Raw genomic sequence first — 21,561 nt, forward strand, 5'->3', positions numbered from 1 at the left:
TGGTACTGGGAGAAGGCAAACTGGAAAAGGACTTGGGGGGTTTTAGTGGATAAAACAATGAAGCCGGCGGCACAATGCGCAGTAGCCACAAAGAAGGCAAATAGAATGTTGGGCATTATCAAAAAAGGTATCACTACCAGAACGAAGGAAGTTATCCTGCCACTGTATCGGGTGATGGTGCGCCTGCATCTGGAGTACTGCGTCCAATATTGATCACCGTATCTTAAGAAGGATATGGCGATACTCGAGAGGTCCAGAGAAGAGCAACAAGGATGATAAAAGGCATGGAAAATCTTTCATATGCTGAAAGGCTAGCGAAGCTGGGGCTCTTTTCCCTGGAAAAGCGGAGACTTAGAGGGGACATGATAGAAACTTATAAGATCATGAAGGGTATGGAGAAGGTAGAGAGGGACAGATTCTTCAGACTAGCAGGGGCAACAAGAACAAGAGGGCATTGGGAAAAATTGAAAGGAGAAAAATTCAAAACAATTGCTAGGAAATTCTTCTTCACTCAGAGGTGGTGGACACCTGGAATGCGCTACCAGAAGAGGTGGTAGGGCAGAGTACGATTTTGGGCTTCAAAATGGGATTAGATGATTTCCTGAAGGAAAAGGGGATTTAAGGGTATAGTTAGAGGGTTACCATACAGGATATTAAATGATTAGGGAATAGAATGTTTTAGGTATAAGATCACTTACAGGTCATGGACCTGGGGGGTCGCTGCGTGAGCGGACTGCTGGGCACGATGGACCCATGGTCTGACTCGGCAGAGGCCCATGCTTATGTTCTTATGTTAAGATAGGAGGAAGCTCCTAGCATAGTTTTTCCAAACCAACCATTCAATTAAGCAGCCTGAAATGAGAGAGTTCTCTCAAGAAATCTTTTATAACACAATTTAACAGAAGGAAATGTAAACAAACTACGTGTGGACTTATTTGAGTGGTTCAAAGAAAAATGGGAAAGAAGGTAGCCAGGTGACAAGCCAAAGATTGATTTATAACAAATACAAACAAACTTAAACAAAACTCTGGCCTCAATCGGCAACCAATGAAGTTCAAAGCAGTGTTTCTAGTAGTGATTGTCTCAGCAAAATGCATTTCAGAGCTGCAAGCTTTCTTGTAGAGAGCCTTTTCTCAGGATCATGGAGGCTGGTATAACTCTCTCTACTGTTTTTTCTTTCCTTCTGAAAGTTGTTTCCGATTTCCAAGTCCGCCAGGAGATTCGTCTGCCTGCTTTTCAAATCATGGGATTAAATAAGCAGGATAGGATTTACATAAACTGGATGTGCCGAAGAGTCTTACTTCACAACTTAGAACCAAGGATTTTCATCTTTCTGACCATCTGTTTGTGCTAACTAGTCAGTCCAGGCATGGTAAGCTAGATGGCTTTGCATGGCCATTTCATCGACCTACAACGCCTGTGGAAAGTAGTCGCCAGTTTCTCTCAAGTCACACTCAACCAGGAATGTCGCAGCTTCACCTGGAGTACTGCGTCCAGCACTGGTCGCCATACATGAAGAAGGGTCCAGAGAAGAGCGACTAAGATGGTTAAGGGGCTAGAGGAGTTGCCATACAGTGAAAGATTACAGAAACTGGGCCTCTTCTCCTTCGAACAGAGGAGATTGAGAGGGGACATGATTGAAACATTCAAGGTACTGAAGGGAATAGACTTAGTAGATAAGGGCAGCTTGTTCACCCTCTCCGTGGTAGGGAGAACGAGAGGGCACTTTCTAAAATTGAAAGGGGATAGATTCCGTACGAACGTAAGGAAGTTCTTCTTCACCCAGAGAGTGGTAGAAAACTGGAACGCTCTTCCAGAGTCTGTCATAGGGCGAAACACCCTCCAGGGATTCAAGACAAAGTTAGACAAGTTCTTGCTGAACCAGAACGTCCGCAGGTAGGGCGTTGGTCTTTGACCAGGTAGGGTGTTGGTCTTTGACCAGAGGGCCGCCGTGTGAGCAGACTGCTGGACACGATGGACCACTGATCTGCGGCAATTCTGATGTTCTTATGAGTCTCGGGCTGTCCCTTCAGCTGAAATCTGTAGAGCAGTAACTTGGTTTTCTCTTCATACCTTTACGAGGTTTTACAGAATAGATGTGGTGGCTTGAGAGGACGTCGTTTTTGGCACCTCAATTTTGTGGGTAGGCTCTTCTGTCCCACCCTAGACGTGGCTATTGCTGTAGTATGTCACCTTACGTATGGAATCCTGAGTAGATGTAACAGAATGAAAGATTAGGTTTTTACCTGGATATTTTTCTGTTAATCTACTATGGATTCTGTACAGCCTGCCCTCTTTCTATTCTGTTTTGCCTGCTTATCTGCCACAGATATTTCTCATTTCCAGGCTTGAAATTCTTCTGTCAGCCATACTATATAGATATAAAATTAAATTAAGCGACTCATCAAATTAAAATAAACTTGATCTTATATCCCACAATTTTTCATGAAGGATTCAGTGCGGCTAACCAAAAGACTTTGTGCATTGTCTAGTAGGATTAATTACTAATTCTTTGTTCTCTTAGGAGTTGCAGAGCAGAACAGAAGTGTTTGATGTTGGCGGGGAAGTTCTCCATTCCCTTTCTTCTTTGAGTTTTATTCCAGTGATGATTGATTGCTTTGGGACACAACTGAAGGGCACTATATTCCACTGCAATGTGGGAGGTGCTGAAAGCTGTGAGTGTCACTTCTACAAGTCCAATTTCGCGGGTTGGGATTGAACACCATACATTCAGAATCTGTAGTAGATTAACAGAAAGATTATCCAGGTCAGAACCTAATCTTTTTGTATCTGGATCAATGAAGGATTAAGTGACTTCCTCAGGGTCACAGGGAGCTGCAGTGAATCAAACTCAGTTCCCAGGTTCTCAATCCACTGCACTAACCATTAGGCTATTTCTCTACTCTATGGTGATTAAGAACATAAGAATAGCCTTACTGGGTCTGACCAATGGTCCATCAAACCCAGTAGTCTGTTCTCACGGTGGCCAATCCAGGTCACCAGTACCTGGCCAAAGCCCAAGGAGTAGCAATATTCCATGCTACGGATACAGGGCAAGCAATGGCTTCCCCCATATCTTTCTCAATAACAGACTATGGACTTTTCCTCCAGGAACTTGTCCAAACCTTTCTTAAACCAGCTACGCTATCTGCTCTTACCACATCCTCTGGCAACGCGTTTCAGAGCTTAACTATTCTCTGAGTGAAAAAAGAAATCCTCCTATTGGTTTTAAAAGTATTTCCATGTAACTTCGAGTGTCCCCTAGTCTTTGTAATTTTTGACAGAGTGCTATCCCACGATTCTGTACATTTTTTTTACTTTTTTTTTTTGCAGGCAATTTGTTTGTTGTATTAAGTATAAAAATTTCATTTTACACTTTTGTAATTTCTCTAATGCCCGACTTATTACATCAGCAGGCAAAAAATTTCCCTTTGTATGCTGGATAAATTCATGGACTAATTTTATTGGAATATCTTGTGATTACAGAAACTGAGCATCTATTGCTTACTTCCAGGCCTTCTAGTCTCTTGTTATTCTCATCTCATCTTGTCATTCTGTTTTCCAGACTGTCTTCAATATGGAGCCTGAGGATGACAAATCAAGCTTTGTGGTGGGACAGATGATGTCAAAGTATTACCGGGTATGTAATGTCACTTTCAGATGACAGGACAAGAAGGGGAAAGTGGTGCTTTTTTTTTTTTTCCAATCTTTTTTTATTTTTCTTTATTTCCACTCAACAGAAGTTTCAAATCCTTTCAATGGATTTAACTCATAGAGGCTTCACTTACTAGACTTAACTGTTTAAAAACCAAACAAAGCCAACACTTAGCATTATTTGAAGTGATTTCATTAAAGCCAGACGTGGAATGCATCCTTTTAATTGGCAGACAAATCAGCTTTTGTTCTCTAGAATATAGAGAATCTGACAAAAGCTGCACAGCTGAAATTTTGACACTTAAATTTTAAGTGAATAATCAAATTCATTTATAAACTAAACTATTAGATATAATGATCTTGGAGAAAAAATGGGGGCTCTCTGCAAAGCTTTTACTAAATGTGTTCACCAGAGCTGAGATGCAGGGAGTTTTTCAGATCAAAAGTGTACTGGAATATCCTACCACTGCAGATGGTTGTAATGGATTTTGAGCGTGCTTGGTTAGGTACAGTTGGTAGTGGTGACTGAAGAGTTCAGAGCACAGGTAAAAGATGTGGGCGCAGAAGAAGTATGTTAGCCTCCAGCATGGGCACTTGAATCTGAGCTCCTAACTTGCACTAATTAATAATGGTTATCACCCCCCATCATCCAAGTGTTTCACAGCAGAATAATTAACCTTTGTAGCAAAGACATAGGATTCTGTACAGTAGCTGTTGCTTCCCATTGGTCATGAATCTGCAGAAGAGTATCGCTTTAAAACTCTGAACTCCTCCCCTTCTGCAGTGGAGAACAGCTCCCTCTCCAGTTTTGCCTTCTACAAGTGAACTCAGAATATGTATTCTGATCTGTTCTAATTATTTTTTTATTCTTTTTGGGTATTTTTGCCATCAGTCTTCAAATTTTATTCATGGCTTTGGTACTCAAAGGTTACTCCGACAGAGAGAGGACTCAGTCATGCGGGGGTGGACTGCTGCTCCCAGGCGAATCTCTTTGAGTACCTGTGGAGCCAACCAGCTTGGTGTCCCTTCAGAAACTCAGGGTCCTTTTGCCTGGGAGCTGGCTCACCTGATTATCAGAGGCTTGAGTGCAGGCTGTGGAGCCCCTGTGTAACAACCCTCTGGGTATCGGGAGCTAGTTGTGTGTTGAATGGACTTTTGGGGGTCGGAGTCCATGATCAGAGTCTACCTGACTGGCAGCCAGAAGATCTCTATCTGGACTTGTATTGGTGATCTGTGTGGCAGAAATATTTTCCCTGCAGGCAGGCTGATCCAAGCTGACAGGCATCAGAAGTCTCAGCGAGTACTCCCATTATTCCCTATGGGGAAAATTTTTTTTTTAGGGGGATTGGAACTGAAAAACCCAGCTTTGAGTGTTAGGGTTAGGTTCCTCCCACCTCCAAAACCCCTTTTTAGCTATTTTTTGTTTTTCAATTAAGCTCCAATGGTCCGTTTTTAGTACAAATAGTCTGATGGTGGCCATCTTGGATTTTTAGCAATATATATTATTCAAAGTCCTTTTTTCTGGCTCAAAACTCCTCGATTTTCCTAGGGATCATTTGTAATAGATGTCCTAGGTTAGTCTAGCCCAGGAGTGGGCAACTCCGGTCCTCGAGGGCTGGAATCCAGTTGGGTTTTCAGAATTTCCCCAATGAATATGCATTGAAAGCAGTGCATGCAAATAGATCTCATGTATATTCATTGGGGAAACCCTGAAAACCCGATTGGATTCTGGCCCTCGAGGGCCAGAGTTGCCCACCCCTGGTCTGGTTCCAATTCCTGTGTTTATTGCTTAGATTGCTGGCTGAGGAGTGGCTGTGTTTTACATGCCGTGGGAAGAAGGGACAGGAGCTTCAGAATCATTGGAACCCCCAAAAGCCTGGAAAGCCTGGTCTGCGGGGAAGAAATCCCGCTCAGAGACAACGAGTAACAAGGGGCAAAACGCAAACACGTGGTGGTGGAGGAGGCCCTAATTCCCCAGTCTGGGGTCATGCAGGAGTTCTTGGGGCCTCCAGTGTAAGGCTTTTCTGACTTTGTCAGGCTTTTATGGAAAGCCTACTTAACGGGCCTAGGAAGCGCTGTGCTGCCTATGAGTGCACTGGCTCTGCGTCAGGGGGATCCATGTCCCAAGCAGGTGTCTTTGCTTCATACCATACCAACTCTTAGTGTCAGTGACCCTTTGGAGCAGAACTGGGATGATTGGAAATCTCCTCTGCATCCGTGGATGATTTGGGATCCTTTTAGTGGCCAGGAGGCAGGAGTACTACGGATCACATTGATGTTCCCTCAGTGCATTGCTTCTGTTACACATGACATTTCTGACAGCCTGTCTGTGTTGAAGTTTGATGCCCAGAAGCCCTCCACCTCTCAGTGCTTCATTATGGGTGGCACTAATGCAGACAACATTTTTTTCCTGCTCATCCATTCATCACCTCCTTAGTGGCCAAAGCTACATCTAGATTCTATCCTATGGATCCGGACTTCCAACAGCTGTTTTCGCAGCCGAAAGTGGATTCCGTCACCGTCAATTCCAGACTTTGTTACTTTCATTTAGTTGCCCCCCCTATACCTAGAATAAATTACCTGATTTTGTCCACCAAGCCCCTTTGTTTAAAAGCAGACTGAAATCCCACCTTTTTGATACAGCCTTCAATCCTTAACCCTACTCCTCTGCCCTCCAACCCAGCCAGCTGATTAACTGTTCCCCTTAACTGTATCCATGACATCCTGTTTGTCTGTCTTGGCTGTTTAAATTGTAAGCACTTCAAACAGGGACTGTTTCTTCTTCTTTGTGACTCTGTACAGCACTGTGTACGGCTGGTAGCACTGTAGAAATAAGTAATAGTAGTAGTAGAAAGTGCCATCTCCCTTCCTAGTGAGGGAGGTGTGATGCTGAAGGACGCACAGGACCATAAGGTGGACCTGGTCCTTAAGACAGTTTGAAGTTCTGGCTTTGGGTATAAAAGATGCAGTAGCTGCCTCCTTCGTGGCATGGGCCTGTCAAACTAGATTACTGACTAGTCTTTCAGAGCTGAGGGACGTCTGTCCATGCATGATTAAGGAAGGAGTAGATTATGTGGTCGATGCTCTTTGATATCAGACCAGGTACAAAAGCTTTGGCTTACTCAGTTTCTGCTGGCCAAATGCTCTGGATCAGACAATGGGTGAGCAACTCAATCTCCAAGGTCACTTGCAGTAAATTACCCTTCAAGGGGCAGATGCTTTATCCCAGGACAAGCAGGCAGCATATTCTCACTAATGGATGACATCACCGACGGAGCCCTGGTACGGATACTTGTAAAGTGAATCTCAACTTTAAGTGTAGAAAGTTTGTGATTATAAACAAAACACTATCACAATGATGGAAAACAAAGATGGTATGCCAATAATCTTAAAGCATAAGCACAGCCGAAGACCAATCTAGACGGAGGAAAAAGCCTCAGACAGGGGCCCGCCCACCTCCACAAAGGTGGAAAATTGGTGATAGAACGATCACTTCACTGGCTGAAAACCTCCTGTGAAAGATGGTCCAGGCAATGTGCTCTTATTACTAATTGCTTTGAAAAACTTATTATTGTGTAAGACAGATGAAAAATCAACTTATCTTTTTCTGAGATCGGTACATCAACGGTGGCCAGCGTTTCACTAGTTTTTGCAGAGCTAGAAAGACGTGTTTCTCAACATCTGCTGAATCCGCTCTCGTGGATTATGACTTTGTCAATGTTCTTTAGTTTTTTTTTATTTTATTTTCTGTATCAAGAAAAAAAAAAAAAAGCTTTATCCTTTTACTTTGCCGTCGAGGGCTTTGGCCCAGCAGGGCCTTATGGACTGTTTTCGCCATAGAGTTCGATTTGTCAACGGCTATCTTCCCATCCATGTTCCACCCGCTGATGAGTTTCAAAAAGTGTGGTCGCTGTGCTCGGGCCATTTCTTTAACCGACCCTCACTGCTGGTGCTTGCAGTGTCTGGGACCCGAGCACCGTGCCGACTACTGCTACTCTTCTCTTCAGAAGCGCACTCTCAAAAATAGGTTGCTTCAACAAAAAATGTTCAGCGCCGCAATGGACATGGAGCCCAACACCGTCTGCGCCGACCAAAACCGCACTGACCAAGACAACACCCAGGGTGGACTCACCAACTTTGACTCCAGTGTCACAACTCACTCTGGGTAAGCCGGCTAAGAAGCCTTCCACTACCCCTTCCGGGACACAGGTTGAAGCTGCAGTGAGTGAAGTCCTGCTGACCTAATGTAAGTCCCGCAAACGCACGGCTCTGATATCAGTGAGCGCCTCCTCTTTGGCCTCATCATCCTCAGACTGTGTTGACCAGCCATCCGTACCGGCCAAAAAGAAGCAAATGGTACCGGCACTTTCCCTTAAGCAGAAAATTGACAATCTGCTTTGCAAGGAGTTAGGAGAGCATTTTACTCTTTTGGTGCCGATTCAATTATTAGCAAGCATGGCACCGACTCTCCAGGAGCCAGTCCAGTCTGAGTTGCTCACAGCACCGACCACTCCTCTTAATGCTACTCCACCGGTGCCAACAATCTCAACCCAGGACTTGAGCATTCCACTTCGGCACCGATCTTCCTTGGCCACATCTCGAGAGGCTACTCTAGCACGGTCAGGCAAAGTCTCCAGTAAATCTAAACATTTGGAGACCTCGACACTGAGTCATCGACACTGATCCCATCATTTCAGAGATTCAGATTTATTGGGAGATACTGAGCCTGAAATGCCATCTACTATCGATATGGACTCTTCTGCTTCTGGGTTCAAGTTCAAGTTTAATTTTATTTGATGAATCGCCTATAACACTTTCTAAGCGATGTACAATTTAAAACATCATATAAGATAACAAACAGTATTAAAAACAAAACTTCTTAACAAATTTTTGAAGAGCAAAAATTTATGACATACAATGTTAGAACTTAAGGGGTTACATCACTAACTAGGTACATTAGGGAAAAAGGGGAACAGTTACAATTTTCTCAATCTAAGAAGGAAGAAACATTAAAGGTAAATACATAGGGAAAGGGCAAAAATAAATTTAGAAGATTAAAAAATTTGAGCTAGACGTCACCTAGACGTTCACCTAACAGAGCTTCTTCTCTTGCAGATAAACTTTCTTTTTCCAGATTTTTGCGACAGATGGCATATGATCTGGATGTTTCGTTGGAGGCTGATTCCAAATACAGCAAGCAGTACTTGGACACACTTGATTATGATCTCCCTCCTAAGGAACTGTTATAGCTTCCACTCCATGCCATTCTGAAGGAAACTTTCTATAAAAACCTGGAGACTCCTCTCTATGTGGCAGTGGCTCCTAAACATTTGGAATCTCTGTATAAGGTGGTTCCCTTACCCAGCTTTGATAAGCCTCAATTGCCCCATGAGTCTTTCGTGGTTGAATCTACTTTGAAGAAATCCTCTGGGGCAAGTGTGTATGTGTCCGTACCTCCTGGTAGAGAGGGTAGGACAATGGACAAATTTGGTAGACGTCTGTACCAAAATTCAATACTGGCAAACAGAGCATCCAATTATACCTTTTTCTTTTCCTGTTACATGAAATATTTTCTTAAACAAATTTTACTGCTTCAGTAGTATCTGCCTTCACATCAAGCCACAAAAATTCAATCTCTGGTCTCCACTTCTCTGCAACTTCGAAAGTACATGGTAAGATCTGTTTATGATACTTTTGAACTCTCATCTCGAGCAGTAGCTATGTCGGTGGCGATGAGCCGTCTGGCCTGGTTACGTGTTTCAGACCTTGACGTTAACCACCAAGACCGTCTAGCTAATGCTCCATGCCTTGGTGATGAGCTCTTTGGAGCCTCCACTGACACTCAAAAGCTGTCCGCTATGAGACTAGATGGGATGTGTTGGTTAAACCCAAAAAGAAGCCTCCACCTGCTCGGCCTTTTAAGCCTGCTTCCTCTTACCAACGCAGATATACCGCCAAGCCTACTCCTCAGGCACCTATTTAGCCTCGTCGACAAAGACAACAGCCACGTCAACAACCTAAACAACCGACTGCTGCTCAGATACCTGCACAGCCTTTTTGACGTGCTCCTTCAGAGCATAGCTAACATTCCTTTGCTACTTTCTCTGCCTCAACCCATAGGGGGATGTCTTCAGATTTACTTCAGTTGCAGAGAGCTCATTACATCGGATCTTTGGGTCCTCAATGGAAGAAAACTGGAAAAAGCACAAACAACATCAAAGCAAGTGCCATTAGGCGGTAAGAGGAGCCAAAAGAGACTACAAAGAAAAAATAACCAAGGAGGCCAAAAACTTTAAGCCGTTCTTTCGATACATTAAGGTGAAATGACCCATGAAGGAAGCAGTGGGGCCGTTAGATGACCAGGCAATAAAGGGAGTACTAAAGGTGGACAAAGCCATCGCCGACAAACTGAACACGTTTCTTGCGTCTTTATTTACTGAAGAGGATATATCCAATATACCGGAAGCTGATAGGCTTTACACAGGAAATGAAGACAGGAGGTCCTCGGTTCATACCTTCATCTCTCATTATTGTCTGGATGCTTTCTCCAGACGGGATGGACAGTTTGGCCAAACAGTATTGCAAAATTTATTCTCCTAAGTTGCCAACGTTCCCACCATCCCATTGTGGTTAGCTTGGAGGTCACCCGTTAGTGAGAATACCTACCTGCTTGTCCTGGGATAAAGCACAGTTACTTACCGTAACAGTTGTTATCCAGGGACAGCAGGCAGCTATTCTCACGTCCCACCACCTCCCCTGGGTTGGCTTCTCTGCTAGCTATCTGAACTGAGGAGACGCGCCCTGAGCTGGGCGGGAAGGCACTCGCGCATGCGTGGTGTGGGCGACTCGAAACTTCGAGTTTCATCAAGCAAGACTGCTTATGAGGCGTCCGCATCGGGGCTCCGTTGGATCACGTCACCCATTAGTGAGAATAGCTGCCTGCTGTCCCTGGATAACAACTGTTACGGTAAGTAACTGTGCTTTTTGCGCCTCGGTGACAGTGTCCTTAAAAAGGGACCATGCATGCTCCAGCATTTTCACAGTGCTTATCCTCTTCTTAATCTTCTTTTCTGGATCCTTGTTTCGCCCCCGTGTCCAGGTTGAAGAGGATCATATTGTGATCACTTGTTCCCAGCGTCCCTTCTACTTCTACACTTTGCATAGGTCCTCGTAGTCCATTTAGAATTAAGTCCAGAATTGCATTTCCTCTTGTATTTTCCTTGAAAATTTGTTCCAGGAAGCAATCACCTACAGCTTCTAGGAACTTGGTCTCCCTACCGCAGCCGGAGGTGCCTAGATTCCAGTCTATCCCCAGATAATTGAAGTCTCCCATGATAACTACGTTGCCTCCCTTGCAGTTGCGTTTAATCTCATCCGTCACCAATTGTATTGCAGTATCAAAGTTTGAAAATCAATAAAGATTTAAACATAATCTCGTCCGTCATTTCTCCATCCGTTTCTTTGGACTGCTCTAGGGGTCAGTAGTAGATGCCGATCTTTGTTTCCGTTCCATTTGTTCCTGGAATTTTGGCCCATAGAGACTCTGACTTATTTTTTGTTTCTGTCGTGTTCTCTCCGGTAGACTCAATTCCCTCTTTGATGTATGGGACAATACTCCCACCTTTTTGTCCCACTCTGTCTCTGCGGTATAGCTTGTATCTCGGTAGCACAGTGTCCTCGTTCCACTATGTTTTCATGATGCTGATGATGTCAAGGTTATCTTTTTGTGCCTTAGCTTCCAATTCCCCCATCTTATTCCTTAGGCTTCTTTTGTTCATGTACATACAGTTCATGTACAGTTTGCGGCCTGTTACTTTCTTGCTTTTCCTCCCCTCAATGTGGTCTTGAAGGGCCTGGCCCGTGCTCCTTACGAGCTTTTTTCAGAGGCTACCCTGCTAGACTTTACAGTCAAGACAGTGTTTTAGGTTGCCATAGTCTTGCCACGAAAGATCTCAGAATTGCAGGCCCTCTCCTGCAGGGAACCATTTCTCCATTTTACGGAGTCAAGTGTCTCTCTGCACATGGTTCCTTCTTTTCTTCCGAAGGTAGTCTCTGCCTTCAATGTTAAACAGGAACTTCGTATGCCTGCCTTTCAGCCTACGGGTTTGGCTGAACAGGATAAACTACTGCGCAAGCTGGATGTTCGCAGGACCCTGGTCATCTACCTGGAGAAGACTGATGATTCCAGGTTTTCAAATCATCTTTTTGTCCTGACCAGTTGCTCGAGGTGGGGCAGGCCAGCTTCCAAAGCTTCCATTGCCAGATGGATCTGCATGGCTATCTCCTCTTCCTACATTTCTGCCAGGAAACAGCTCCCTATTTCTATTGCAGCATATTTCATGAGAGGTATATCGACCTCCTGGGTAGAATCTTGGGTTGTTTCACCTGATGAAATCTGCAGATCTGCTACTTGAGCTTCTTTGCACACCTTTACAAAGTTCTACAGAGTGGATGTGGCGGCTTCAAGAGGATGCTGCCTTTGTGTCCTCAGTACTGCGGGCAGGCTCTTCTGTCCCTCACTAGACATATGGCACTGCTATGGTACTCAAACAAAAATTCAGGAAAATTATATATAAACAATTCTAGATCCTTCTACTAAAGCCACTACCAAGAAATAAATAGATCTATCCCCAAAACAAAAACAGTTCAATAAATAAATAAATGAAAGGTGCTCAGTAAAATGATCACCATCCCAAAAGGTAATGGTTAATCTTCCACATCATAGCATCACCTTCCTCCCAGATCCAAAAACTGTTTAAAGCCAGACTAGTTTAAAAAGTAGAAATATAGAAGAACACTTATAAGGTCGGCCAAATGCATTCTTCTGTCTGGATATAGCAGGAAGTGGTAACCATTACCATATTCTTCAGTTCCTCAAATATTGTCCAGTGAAAAGCAAAAAGTAGTGTGAACACTAAATAACAATCCAAATGAGCTGTGTGGAATAACTTCCTCATTTTGGATTGTTATTTGGTGTTCACACTGCTTTTTGCTTTTCACTGGACATTATTTGAGGAACTGAAGAATTTGGTAATGGTTACCTCCTCCTGCTATATCCAGACAGAAGAATGCATTTGGATGACCTTATAAGATAAGTGTTCTTCTATATTTCTACTTTTCAAACTAGTCTTGTTTTGAGCAGTTTTTGAATCTGGTATGAATATGATGTGGTAGATTGAACCATTACCTTTTGTTATGGTGAATATCATGTACTGAGCACCTTTCATTTATTTATTGAACTGTTTTTGTTTTTGGGATACTGCTATGATACGTCAGCTCAAGTATGGTCTCCTATGTATCCACAACAGGATAACAGATTAGGTTCTTACCTCGGTAATCTGGATTCTGTTAGGAAACACAGGAGTGCATACTGCCCTACCTGGGTGAACTTGTTTTAATTCACCTGATTTCTGCCTCGGACATTGTCAGTATACATCTCAGGACCTCTGCTGTTATACCTAAGATATTCACAAGATGCATTTCAGGTATTGAGGGTTTCCCTTTCTCCTTCCTTCTGGGAGGGTCCTATAGCTCCTGCTTGTTACCCTTAGCTGGTTAGATCTGAGTTACTCATACAAGTGTTTGTTCTCTGTTTTCTTGTTGAATGTTTATTGATTATTATTCTATCTTCTAAGTTTCAGAGCAGAGCAGAATGTGTTCTTGCTGGGGAAGTTCCCTGTGCCTATCCTTCTCTTTTCTTGTTTAAGTGGAGTTCAATTTCTTTGGTACCAACTGAGGATGGTGCTGTGCTCCACTGCAGAAGGGGAGGAGTTTTGAAGTTCTTAAAAGGATATCCTTCTGCAGTTTATGGTAATCAACAGCTCCAGTATGGACTCCTGTGTATCCTAACAGAATCCAAATTATCGAGGTAAAAACCTAACCTGTTCCCCTCCCTGATATTTTCAGGTCCACATTCACCAGGACACCAGCCAGCAAAGACAAAAACAGAGAGTTGACTTGTGGAGTTCTGCAGTTGCAAAGAAACAAGGTAGTATGTGAGTGAGTGATTTAGCTAGATATGGAAACTGGAAGTTCTTAGAACAGGCTCTTGCAATGTTGTAGAGCCTCTGAGGTGCAGAGAAAAAAAATTTGCCGCAACTTCCAATCAAAGCGCATGGTTTTCACATTTGCTTTTCTCTTTGTTTTGGAGAGCATTTGCCTCCATGTTCTATAGGAAGGAATGCAGTAGAAGATTTGGAATTTGTCACTTGACCTTTCCTCTTTTCCTCTTCTTTCTGTTTTACAACAGGATTAATAACTGTCTTTGACACCCCTGCCCTAGACCCTAGAGAGTTTGAGGAGGTTTTTCCCTTCATCAGGATTCAGTGAAGCACACCAGAAATGGACTTAAAACACTACGGGGAAGAACATGAAAATCCATAAAAACATAAGAACAGTCATTCTGGGTCAGACCAGTGCTGTATCTAGCCTGGTATTTTGTTTCCAGTAGTGGTCAATCCAGGCCAAAAGTACCTGGCAGAAACAGAAATAGCAAAATTCTATTCTATCAATTTCAGGGCAATCACTGGCTTGCCCCATGATTATATCAATTCCTGCTTTTTTTATTTTTTATTTTTTTTTTAAGTTCTCTGGAAATGTTTGGGTTGGATGGGCTACATGCCTTAGTGCAGCAGTGGCCTTGAACGGGACTTTTGTATGTGTTTCTACTGTGGCCACTTCTTGGTTCTTACAACAGATTGCATTGTATCCCAGACTAGTGGTGCTAGTGGTACCAGATTGGTGCAGGTGCTCATGGTATGTAGGGGAAGGTATCAATCACATTTTCAGAGGAAAGGGGCCTTTTATTACAGGGACCGGTGCTGATGGACAATTTGGCTCACTACTCTTTTACAGCTTGATCCTTGAGAGGTCACATATGAAGCATAAACTATATCCAGCTGAGTTTATTACAGTGCTGATTTAGACAAAAAAAGCGACCTACTTGTAGTGTATGTGAAGATTTGGAGATTGTGTTCTGGTGTGCAGAATAAGACCTCCTTCTATTCTAACTTTCCCTCCCACACCTCTAGGTGTGTTTTTGCAGGAAGGTTTCAAAAAGGGTCTGTGCAGATAGTGTCTTTAGCATGCTTTCAGGAGTATCTGGAGGGTACCCCACTAGATTTACATCCTGATGTGGTCCACTTTTTGAAGAGTATGCTGTATATTCTGCTGCCAATACAACTGGCTTCTCTAGCTTGGAATCTTTATCTGATTTTCTGTTTGTTTGGGGATCTGCCTTTCAAGAAGCTGCAGAGTGCGACCCTGAAAGATCTGTCTCTTAAGATGGCTTTCCTCATGGCTATTTGTTCCATAAGGAGGATTTTTAAACTTTAGGCTTTATCATATTAGGAACTTTGCTTGCATTTTACTGAAACCAGAGTTTCATGCCAGATGGTCTTTCCTCCCAAATGTGGTTCCTACCTTCTTTGTGAATCAGGTAGTTTCTCTGCCTTCTTTTATGTAAGGATAATTGTGGTGAGGACTTTTTCACTTTCAATGCCCTGCATATAAGTTGTCCTGATTCAGTGCTTGGAAGTCATTTTGTTTGCTAGAGCTAGGAAGGGAGAGACCACTTCCAAGGTCACAATAGTACTGGGGCTCAAGGAAGCTGTCTATTCTGCATACCTTATTAAAGGGCATCCCAGCCCCTGTGGGTTTAAGAACTCAGAGGGATGGCTGTCTCCTGAGTATAAGTTAACTAACTCTGTCTAGCAAAGATTTGGAAGGGGCATTTTGAGTAGTGTTGCATTGGTACTCTAAGCACTGCAGGTTAGATGTTCTGTCTAGTGAGACTGTTGCATTCAGAGCAGAGATGACCAGGTCCCTCTAGGTGCTCTGTTACATCCTATCTGTTGTGGACGATAAGGAAGAAGAACTTAGTTCTTACCTGCACATTTTCTTATCTTTAGTCCTAACAGACCAGTCCGTTTAGTTGAATCTGGTTGTTTGGAGCTCTTTTCTATCATTTGGAAGCAGTTGCCATTCTTTTATCTGGAGGACTTTTCCCAGTATTCTCTAGAATGGATATCTGGATCCCTTCTCACTCCCTTGGAATAATTTTGAGGGAGTTGCCCACATATATTACATATATTACTGAGGTGTTGGTTGCTGCAATGTGACCTATATATAACCTTGGCATAAATACATTGGAGATTACTCTTTCAATTGAAAGGAGCTCTCAAATAAGAGGGCATAAGATGACGTTAAAAGAAGACAGACTTAGAAATAATCTAAAGAAATACTTCTTTATGGAAATAGTGGTGGTTGTGTGGATTAGTCTTCTAGTGGAAGAGGTGGAGACCAGGGCTGTATCTGAATTCAAGAAAGTGTGAGACCAGCACATGGGATCTCTTTGCAGGGGGAGGGGAGAGGTGGTAGATGATATAGATTGGCAGAATGAATAAGCCATATGGTCTTTATCTGCTGTCATTTTCTACGTTTCTATGGAGCTCTAGATTTGCTGGTAAAGAAACATAACCCATCTAGTTTGGTGGAATTCAAAGAGAGAAAGCAGATTAGAACACGTGTTTCCATCACCCTCTTCAACTTGTTCATAGATAACCAAAGTCCCTCTATTGACTTTAAACTTTCCTTCTTCCCCTTTGCCATGCCACATTTCTGAATAAAATGTTGCACTTAACAACACATGCAAGAAATTTCCCACCATAATGACAGGGGTTGCCATGCAGCTTTTTTTTTTTTTTTTTATTGAAAGAACTGGGATAGGTTAAATTATACATTCTGGTGGGAATCCCTCTGTTATATTTTTTAAATGGAACGTTCCATAGCCATACAGCAGGGACGTTACAGGGATTTTATGGATGTTTGGGAGCCATTGGCTAAATTTTGTAAGGCATGATAACTGATTTTATCCCAGCACAAGCAGACAGGTCACATATGGGTGACGTCATCCGACGGAGGCCTGATGCGGACGCCTCACAAGCAGACTTGCTTGAAGAAACTAGGAGTTTCGAGTCGCCCGCACCACGCATGCGTGAGTGCCTTCCCGCCCAGCATAGGGTGCGTCTCCTCAGTTCTTAGTTTTCCGTGGAGCCGAGAAGTCCGTCTTTGACTCTCTGCATTCAACTTTGTTCTCTTTTGACTTCTCTACAACCGCGGTTGGTGTTTTTTCTTCACGAATCGCTGTTTTATTTTAAAAAATAAATAAATTTTCCGTTCGTTCTCCGGGACAGGCCACTCGGCCACAGCCCACCAGCTTCGACTTCGTGGCGGCTATTTTTCAGCCTATGTCCCGGCCTGCTACAGGCTTTAAGAAGTGTAGCAAGTGTCGGCGTGCGATCTCTCTCACGGACCCTCATAGACGCTGCCTCAAGTGTCTTGGGCCTAAACATCCCACGTCATGCCTGCCTTGCCAAACACTTCAGCCTCGTGCTTTTAAGCGTCGTTGCATTCTGGTGGACAAGCACTTCGAGATGGAGTCTTCGACTAATCCCTTGACTTCGATGGCGTCTTCGGCCTCGACTTCCCTCGAACCTCCTGCTTCCATCTCGAGCCTCATCAAACCTTCATCGTTTGCAGTGGCTCTTGCTTTGACATCATCTGCTGTATCTTCCCCTGTTTCCTCAGGTCAGATAGCTCAGCAGTCTGTTCCGCCGGTAGTGATTAAGGTGTCTAAGACTACTAAGTCGAAGCACACTCATACTGCCTCGAAGGAACCTCCAGCCAAGGCAGGTGGTCCGGTTTCAGACGCGGATCCCACCTTGCCGGCTTCTTTCCAGACCATTTTAGAGAAGCAGTTTCTTCAGTACCTTACCATTATGGATCCTAAATTGCTTCCTATTATCCTGCCTGGGCATTCAGCAGACTCCCGCGAGGTCGAGCTGCTTCCTATGTCCCAGTCGGAGTCACACTCTTTGCAGGGAGCAGAGTCTCTGCGAGTGTCTGGTCTGCCATCCAAGCACGAAAAGCAAGGAGTAGAATCTTTGTGAGTGCATCGACAGGACTCCTCACACTCTCAGCAAGGAGCAGAGTCTTTGCGAGTGCATCGAGGTTCCTCTTCCAAACCTCTGGAGCTTCGATCTACAGCCTCTATTCCTATTTATACATTCGCATCGGCTGCTTCCGTCTCCAAGGTGAAATCTCGATCCTCAAGATCTGGTTCTAGACACAGTTCTCACCATCATTCGAGACCTTCATTGAGGCATTCTTCCAGGCATCGTTCTTCGCAGGATAAACCATCTTCCTCGAAGCCTCACTCTACTCCAACCTCGACCAGACCAACTTCTCGTTCGAGGTCTCCGATGCTGGACCTCGAGGATATTCCACCCTCGATTGCCTCGCCCAAGTCACTGAGTTCCTATGACACTTTTTTCCATGTCGAAGCTTCTTCTTCGATGCATGCTGCCTCGACGTCCTCGAGTCCTTCTCGAGACAAGGCATTGCCGGATCAGCTCTCTTTCTCCTCTTTCCTCTTACAGATGGCTGTGGACTTGGATGTCAAATTGGATACTGGCTCTAAATATTCTAAGAAATATCTTGAAGTCATGCGTCTTCCTCAGCCTCCAGCAGAGTCTCTCAAGCTTCCACTTCATAAGCTTTTGGACCAGACTTTTACTCGATGCATGGAGACTCCCTTTTCCATACCAGCAGTTCCAGGAAAATTGGACTCGAGGTATAAGACTGTGCATCACAAGGGATTTGACAACTCACAGTTATCTCATCAATCCCTGCTTGTTGAATCGTCCTTGAAGAGATCCCATCCTTCCAAGATCTATGCTACAGTCCCTCTTGGATGGGAGGGAAAAACTATGGTCAAATTTGGATGTCACATCTACCAGAATGCTATGATGTCCTCTAAAGTCCTCAATTATAACTTTTATTTCATTACTTATTTTGAATTTCTTCTTTCCCTTCTGCCGAAGTTTTTGACTTATATTGATAACCACATGCATTGTGAGTTTCAAGAAGTCATTGCTTCTTTTTCTCAGTTACGTCTCCATCTCCTGCAATCATCTTACGATGCCTTTGAGTTGTCTGCCCGAGCGGCTGCTTGCTCTGTGGCTATGCATTGTCTTGCATGGCTTCGTACCATTGACATGGACCCTAACCTTCAAGACCGCTTGGCTAACATTCCTTGTCAAGGCAATGGCCTCTTTGACAAGTCAATCGAGGCAGCCACTAAAAAATTATCTGACCATGAAAAATCATTTGCTTCAATCGTCAGACCTAAACCAAAGCCAGCTCCTGCCAAACCTGCACGCCCTGCTATCATCTATCAAAGACGTTTTGCTCCAAAGCCGGCTCCTTATACTTGCCCTCCTTTGAAAAAACAGCCACCTCAGAAGCAACAGAAATCCCAACCTTCTGCTGTACCTAAGGCTTCTCAGCCTTTTTGACTGTTTACACCAGAGCATAACCTCCACCGTTCTGTCTCTGTCTCCCTTTCCCCCCATAGGAGGTCGTCTCCATCATTTTTACAACAGATGGACAATAATTACATCCGACCTCTGGGTGCTTACCATCATCGGAGAGGGATACTCTCTTCATTTTACTCAGGTTCCTCCAGACCTTCCTCCAAGAGAGTATTCTTCCAATCCATCCCAGACCGCCCTTATTCTTCAGGAAGCTCAAGCACTGCTTCGTCTCCATGCCATCAAACCAGTTCCTTTGGACCAGCAGAACAGGGGGTTTTACTCCCGTTACTTCCTTGTTCCGAAGAAGACGGGCGATCTGCGACCCATTCTGGATCTCAGGGCTCTCAACAAATTTCTAGTCAAAGAAAAATTTTGAATGTTGTACCTGGCATCCCTTTATTCCCTCCTCGAGCAGAATGACTGGTTATGCTCTCTGGATCTCAAGGAGTTCTACACTCATATTCCCATCCATCCGGCCTCCCGTCAATACCTCAGATTTCGGGTGGGGAATCTGCACTATCAATACAGAGTACTACCCTTCGGCATGGCCTCGTCTCCCAGAGTGTTCACCAAGTGCCTGGTAGTGGTAGCCGCAGCTCTATGGAATCATGGTCTTCAGGTTTTTCCCTACCTAGACGACTGGCTCATCAAATATTCCACATCTCAAGGGATTATTGTAGCGACCCAACGGACTACCTGGTTCCTACAAAGTTTGGGATTTGAAATCGCTTTCCCAAACCTCAACTTCAACCCTCTCAGAATCTGCAATTAATTGGAGCTGTTCTGGACACTGTCCAACTCAGAGCATTCCTTCCACAACAACATCTGGACGCTCTGCTTCACCTCTGTCACACAATGTCTTCTCACTCTTCCATCTCTGTGAGACACATGATGGTGCTTCTGGGTCACTTGGCCTCCACAGTACATGTGACTCCTTTTGACAGGCTTCACCTCAGAATTCCTCAGTGGACCCTGGTATGTCAATGGACGCAGGTTTGCTATCCTCTTTCTTGACACATCACAAGTCACTCCTTCTTTGAAGAAGTCTCTCCGTTCGTGGATGCTCTCTTCCAATCTTTCCAGAGGCTTGCTTTTTCAAACACCACCTCATCAGAAGGTCCTCATGACAGACTCGTCGACTTACGCTTGGGGCGCTCATCTCGATGGTCTCCGTACTCAAGGCCTCTGGACCAGTACGGATCGTCAGTGTCATATCAATCAGTTGGAACTCAGAGCGATCCTCAAAGCTCTCCATGCTTTTCAACATCTCCTTCACGACACAGTAGTCCTCGTCCGCACGGACAACCAAGTAGTCATGTATTATGTCAACAAACAGGGAGGGACAGGGTCTGCCTCCCTTTGTCAAGAAGCTCTGGAAGTTTGGGACTGGGCAATCCGTCACAACACCTTCCTCAAAGCTGTCTACATTCAAGGGGCTCAGAATTACTTGGCGGAGAACTTGAGTCGTCTCCTGCAACCTCACGAATGGACTCTTCATTCCTCGTCTCTTCATCACATTTTCTCACAGTGGGGAACGCCTCAGATAGACCTCTTTGCAGCTCCCCACAACTACAAACTGCCTCAGTTCTTCTCCAGGATATACTCTCCTCACCGCCTCGAGGCAGATGCTTTTCTTCTGAAATAGACGAATCTTTTCCTCTACGCATTTCCTCCATTCCCTTTCATTCTCAAGACTCTAGTCAAATTGAAGAACGATCAGGCCACCATGATTCTAATTGCTCCTCGGTGGCCGAGACAACCATGGTACTCCCCTCTACTTCAACTCAGCAGCAGGGAGCCATACCTTCTTCCAGTTTTTCCTTCGCTGCTTACACAGAGTCAAGGATCTCTGCTTCATCCTAACCTGCAGTCTCTACACTTGACAGCCTGGTACCTCTCAACATAACCCCTCTTCAGTTTTTTCAATCTGTAAGAAACGTTTTAGAAGCTTCTAGAAAGCTTACGAGTAGACAATGCTATCACCAAAAATGGACTAGATTTTCTACATGGTGTTTTACTCATCTTAGGGAACCTCAGCATTCCTCCTTATCTTCTGTTTTGGACTATCTTTTCACTTATCCAATTCTGACCTCAAGTATACATCAATACGAGTCCATCTCAGTGCAATTGCGGCTTTTGATCAGCCTATTGAAGGGAAACCCCTCTCTGCTCATCCGGTGGTTTCCAGATTCACGAAAGGACTTTTCAATGTCAAACCTCCTCTCAAACCGCCTCCTGTGGTTTGGGACCTCAACTCATGAAGCTTCCATTTGAACCAATTGATAAGACTCATCTGAAGTATCTCACTTGGAAAGTGGTATTTTTTTTTAAATTATATTTATTAATTGTTACAGCATATAACAAATTCAGGCAAAGTAAACAATTGTAAAGGAATCATGGAAAGTGGTATTTATCATTGCCTTCACTTCTGCTCGACAAGTCAGTGAGCTACAAACTTTAGTTACTGATCCATCATTCACTGTGTTTCATCATGATAGGGTGGTTCTTCGTACTCATCTGAAATTCCTACCTA

General features: G+C 44.0%; 1 protein-coding gene across 6 annotated transcripts in view; it reads left to right on the plus strand.

The window, feature by feature from the left end:
• Window positions 1-21,561, plus strand: part of RTEL1 (regulator of telomere elongation helicase 1) — a 185,376-nt gene that overhangs the window by 69,411 nt on the left and 94,404 nt on the right. For all 6 annotated transcript variants that reach the window (XR_004541050.1, XR_004541051.1, XM_033962814.1 and 3 more), the window contains exons 15-16: window positions 3,566-3,640; window positions 13,561-13,642. Coding sequence is in view for 4 of the 6 variants with exons in the window: in XM_033962814.1 (XP_033818705.1) it covers window positions 3,566-3,640; window positions 13,561-13,642 (157 nt within the window). In the remaining 2 variants the exon portion in view is untranslated. The remainder of the gene's footprint in view (window positions 1-3,565; window positions 3,641-13,560; window positions 13,643-21,561) is intronic.

Source organism: Geotrypetes seraphini, chromosome 11 (assembly GCF_902459505.1).
Source record: "Geotrypetes seraphini chromosome 11, aGeoSer1.1, whole genome shotgun sequence".
Classification (NCBI taxonomy): domain Eukaryota; kingdom Metazoa; phylum Chordata; class Amphibia; order Gymnophiona; family Dermophiidae; genus Geotrypetes; species Geotrypetes seraphini.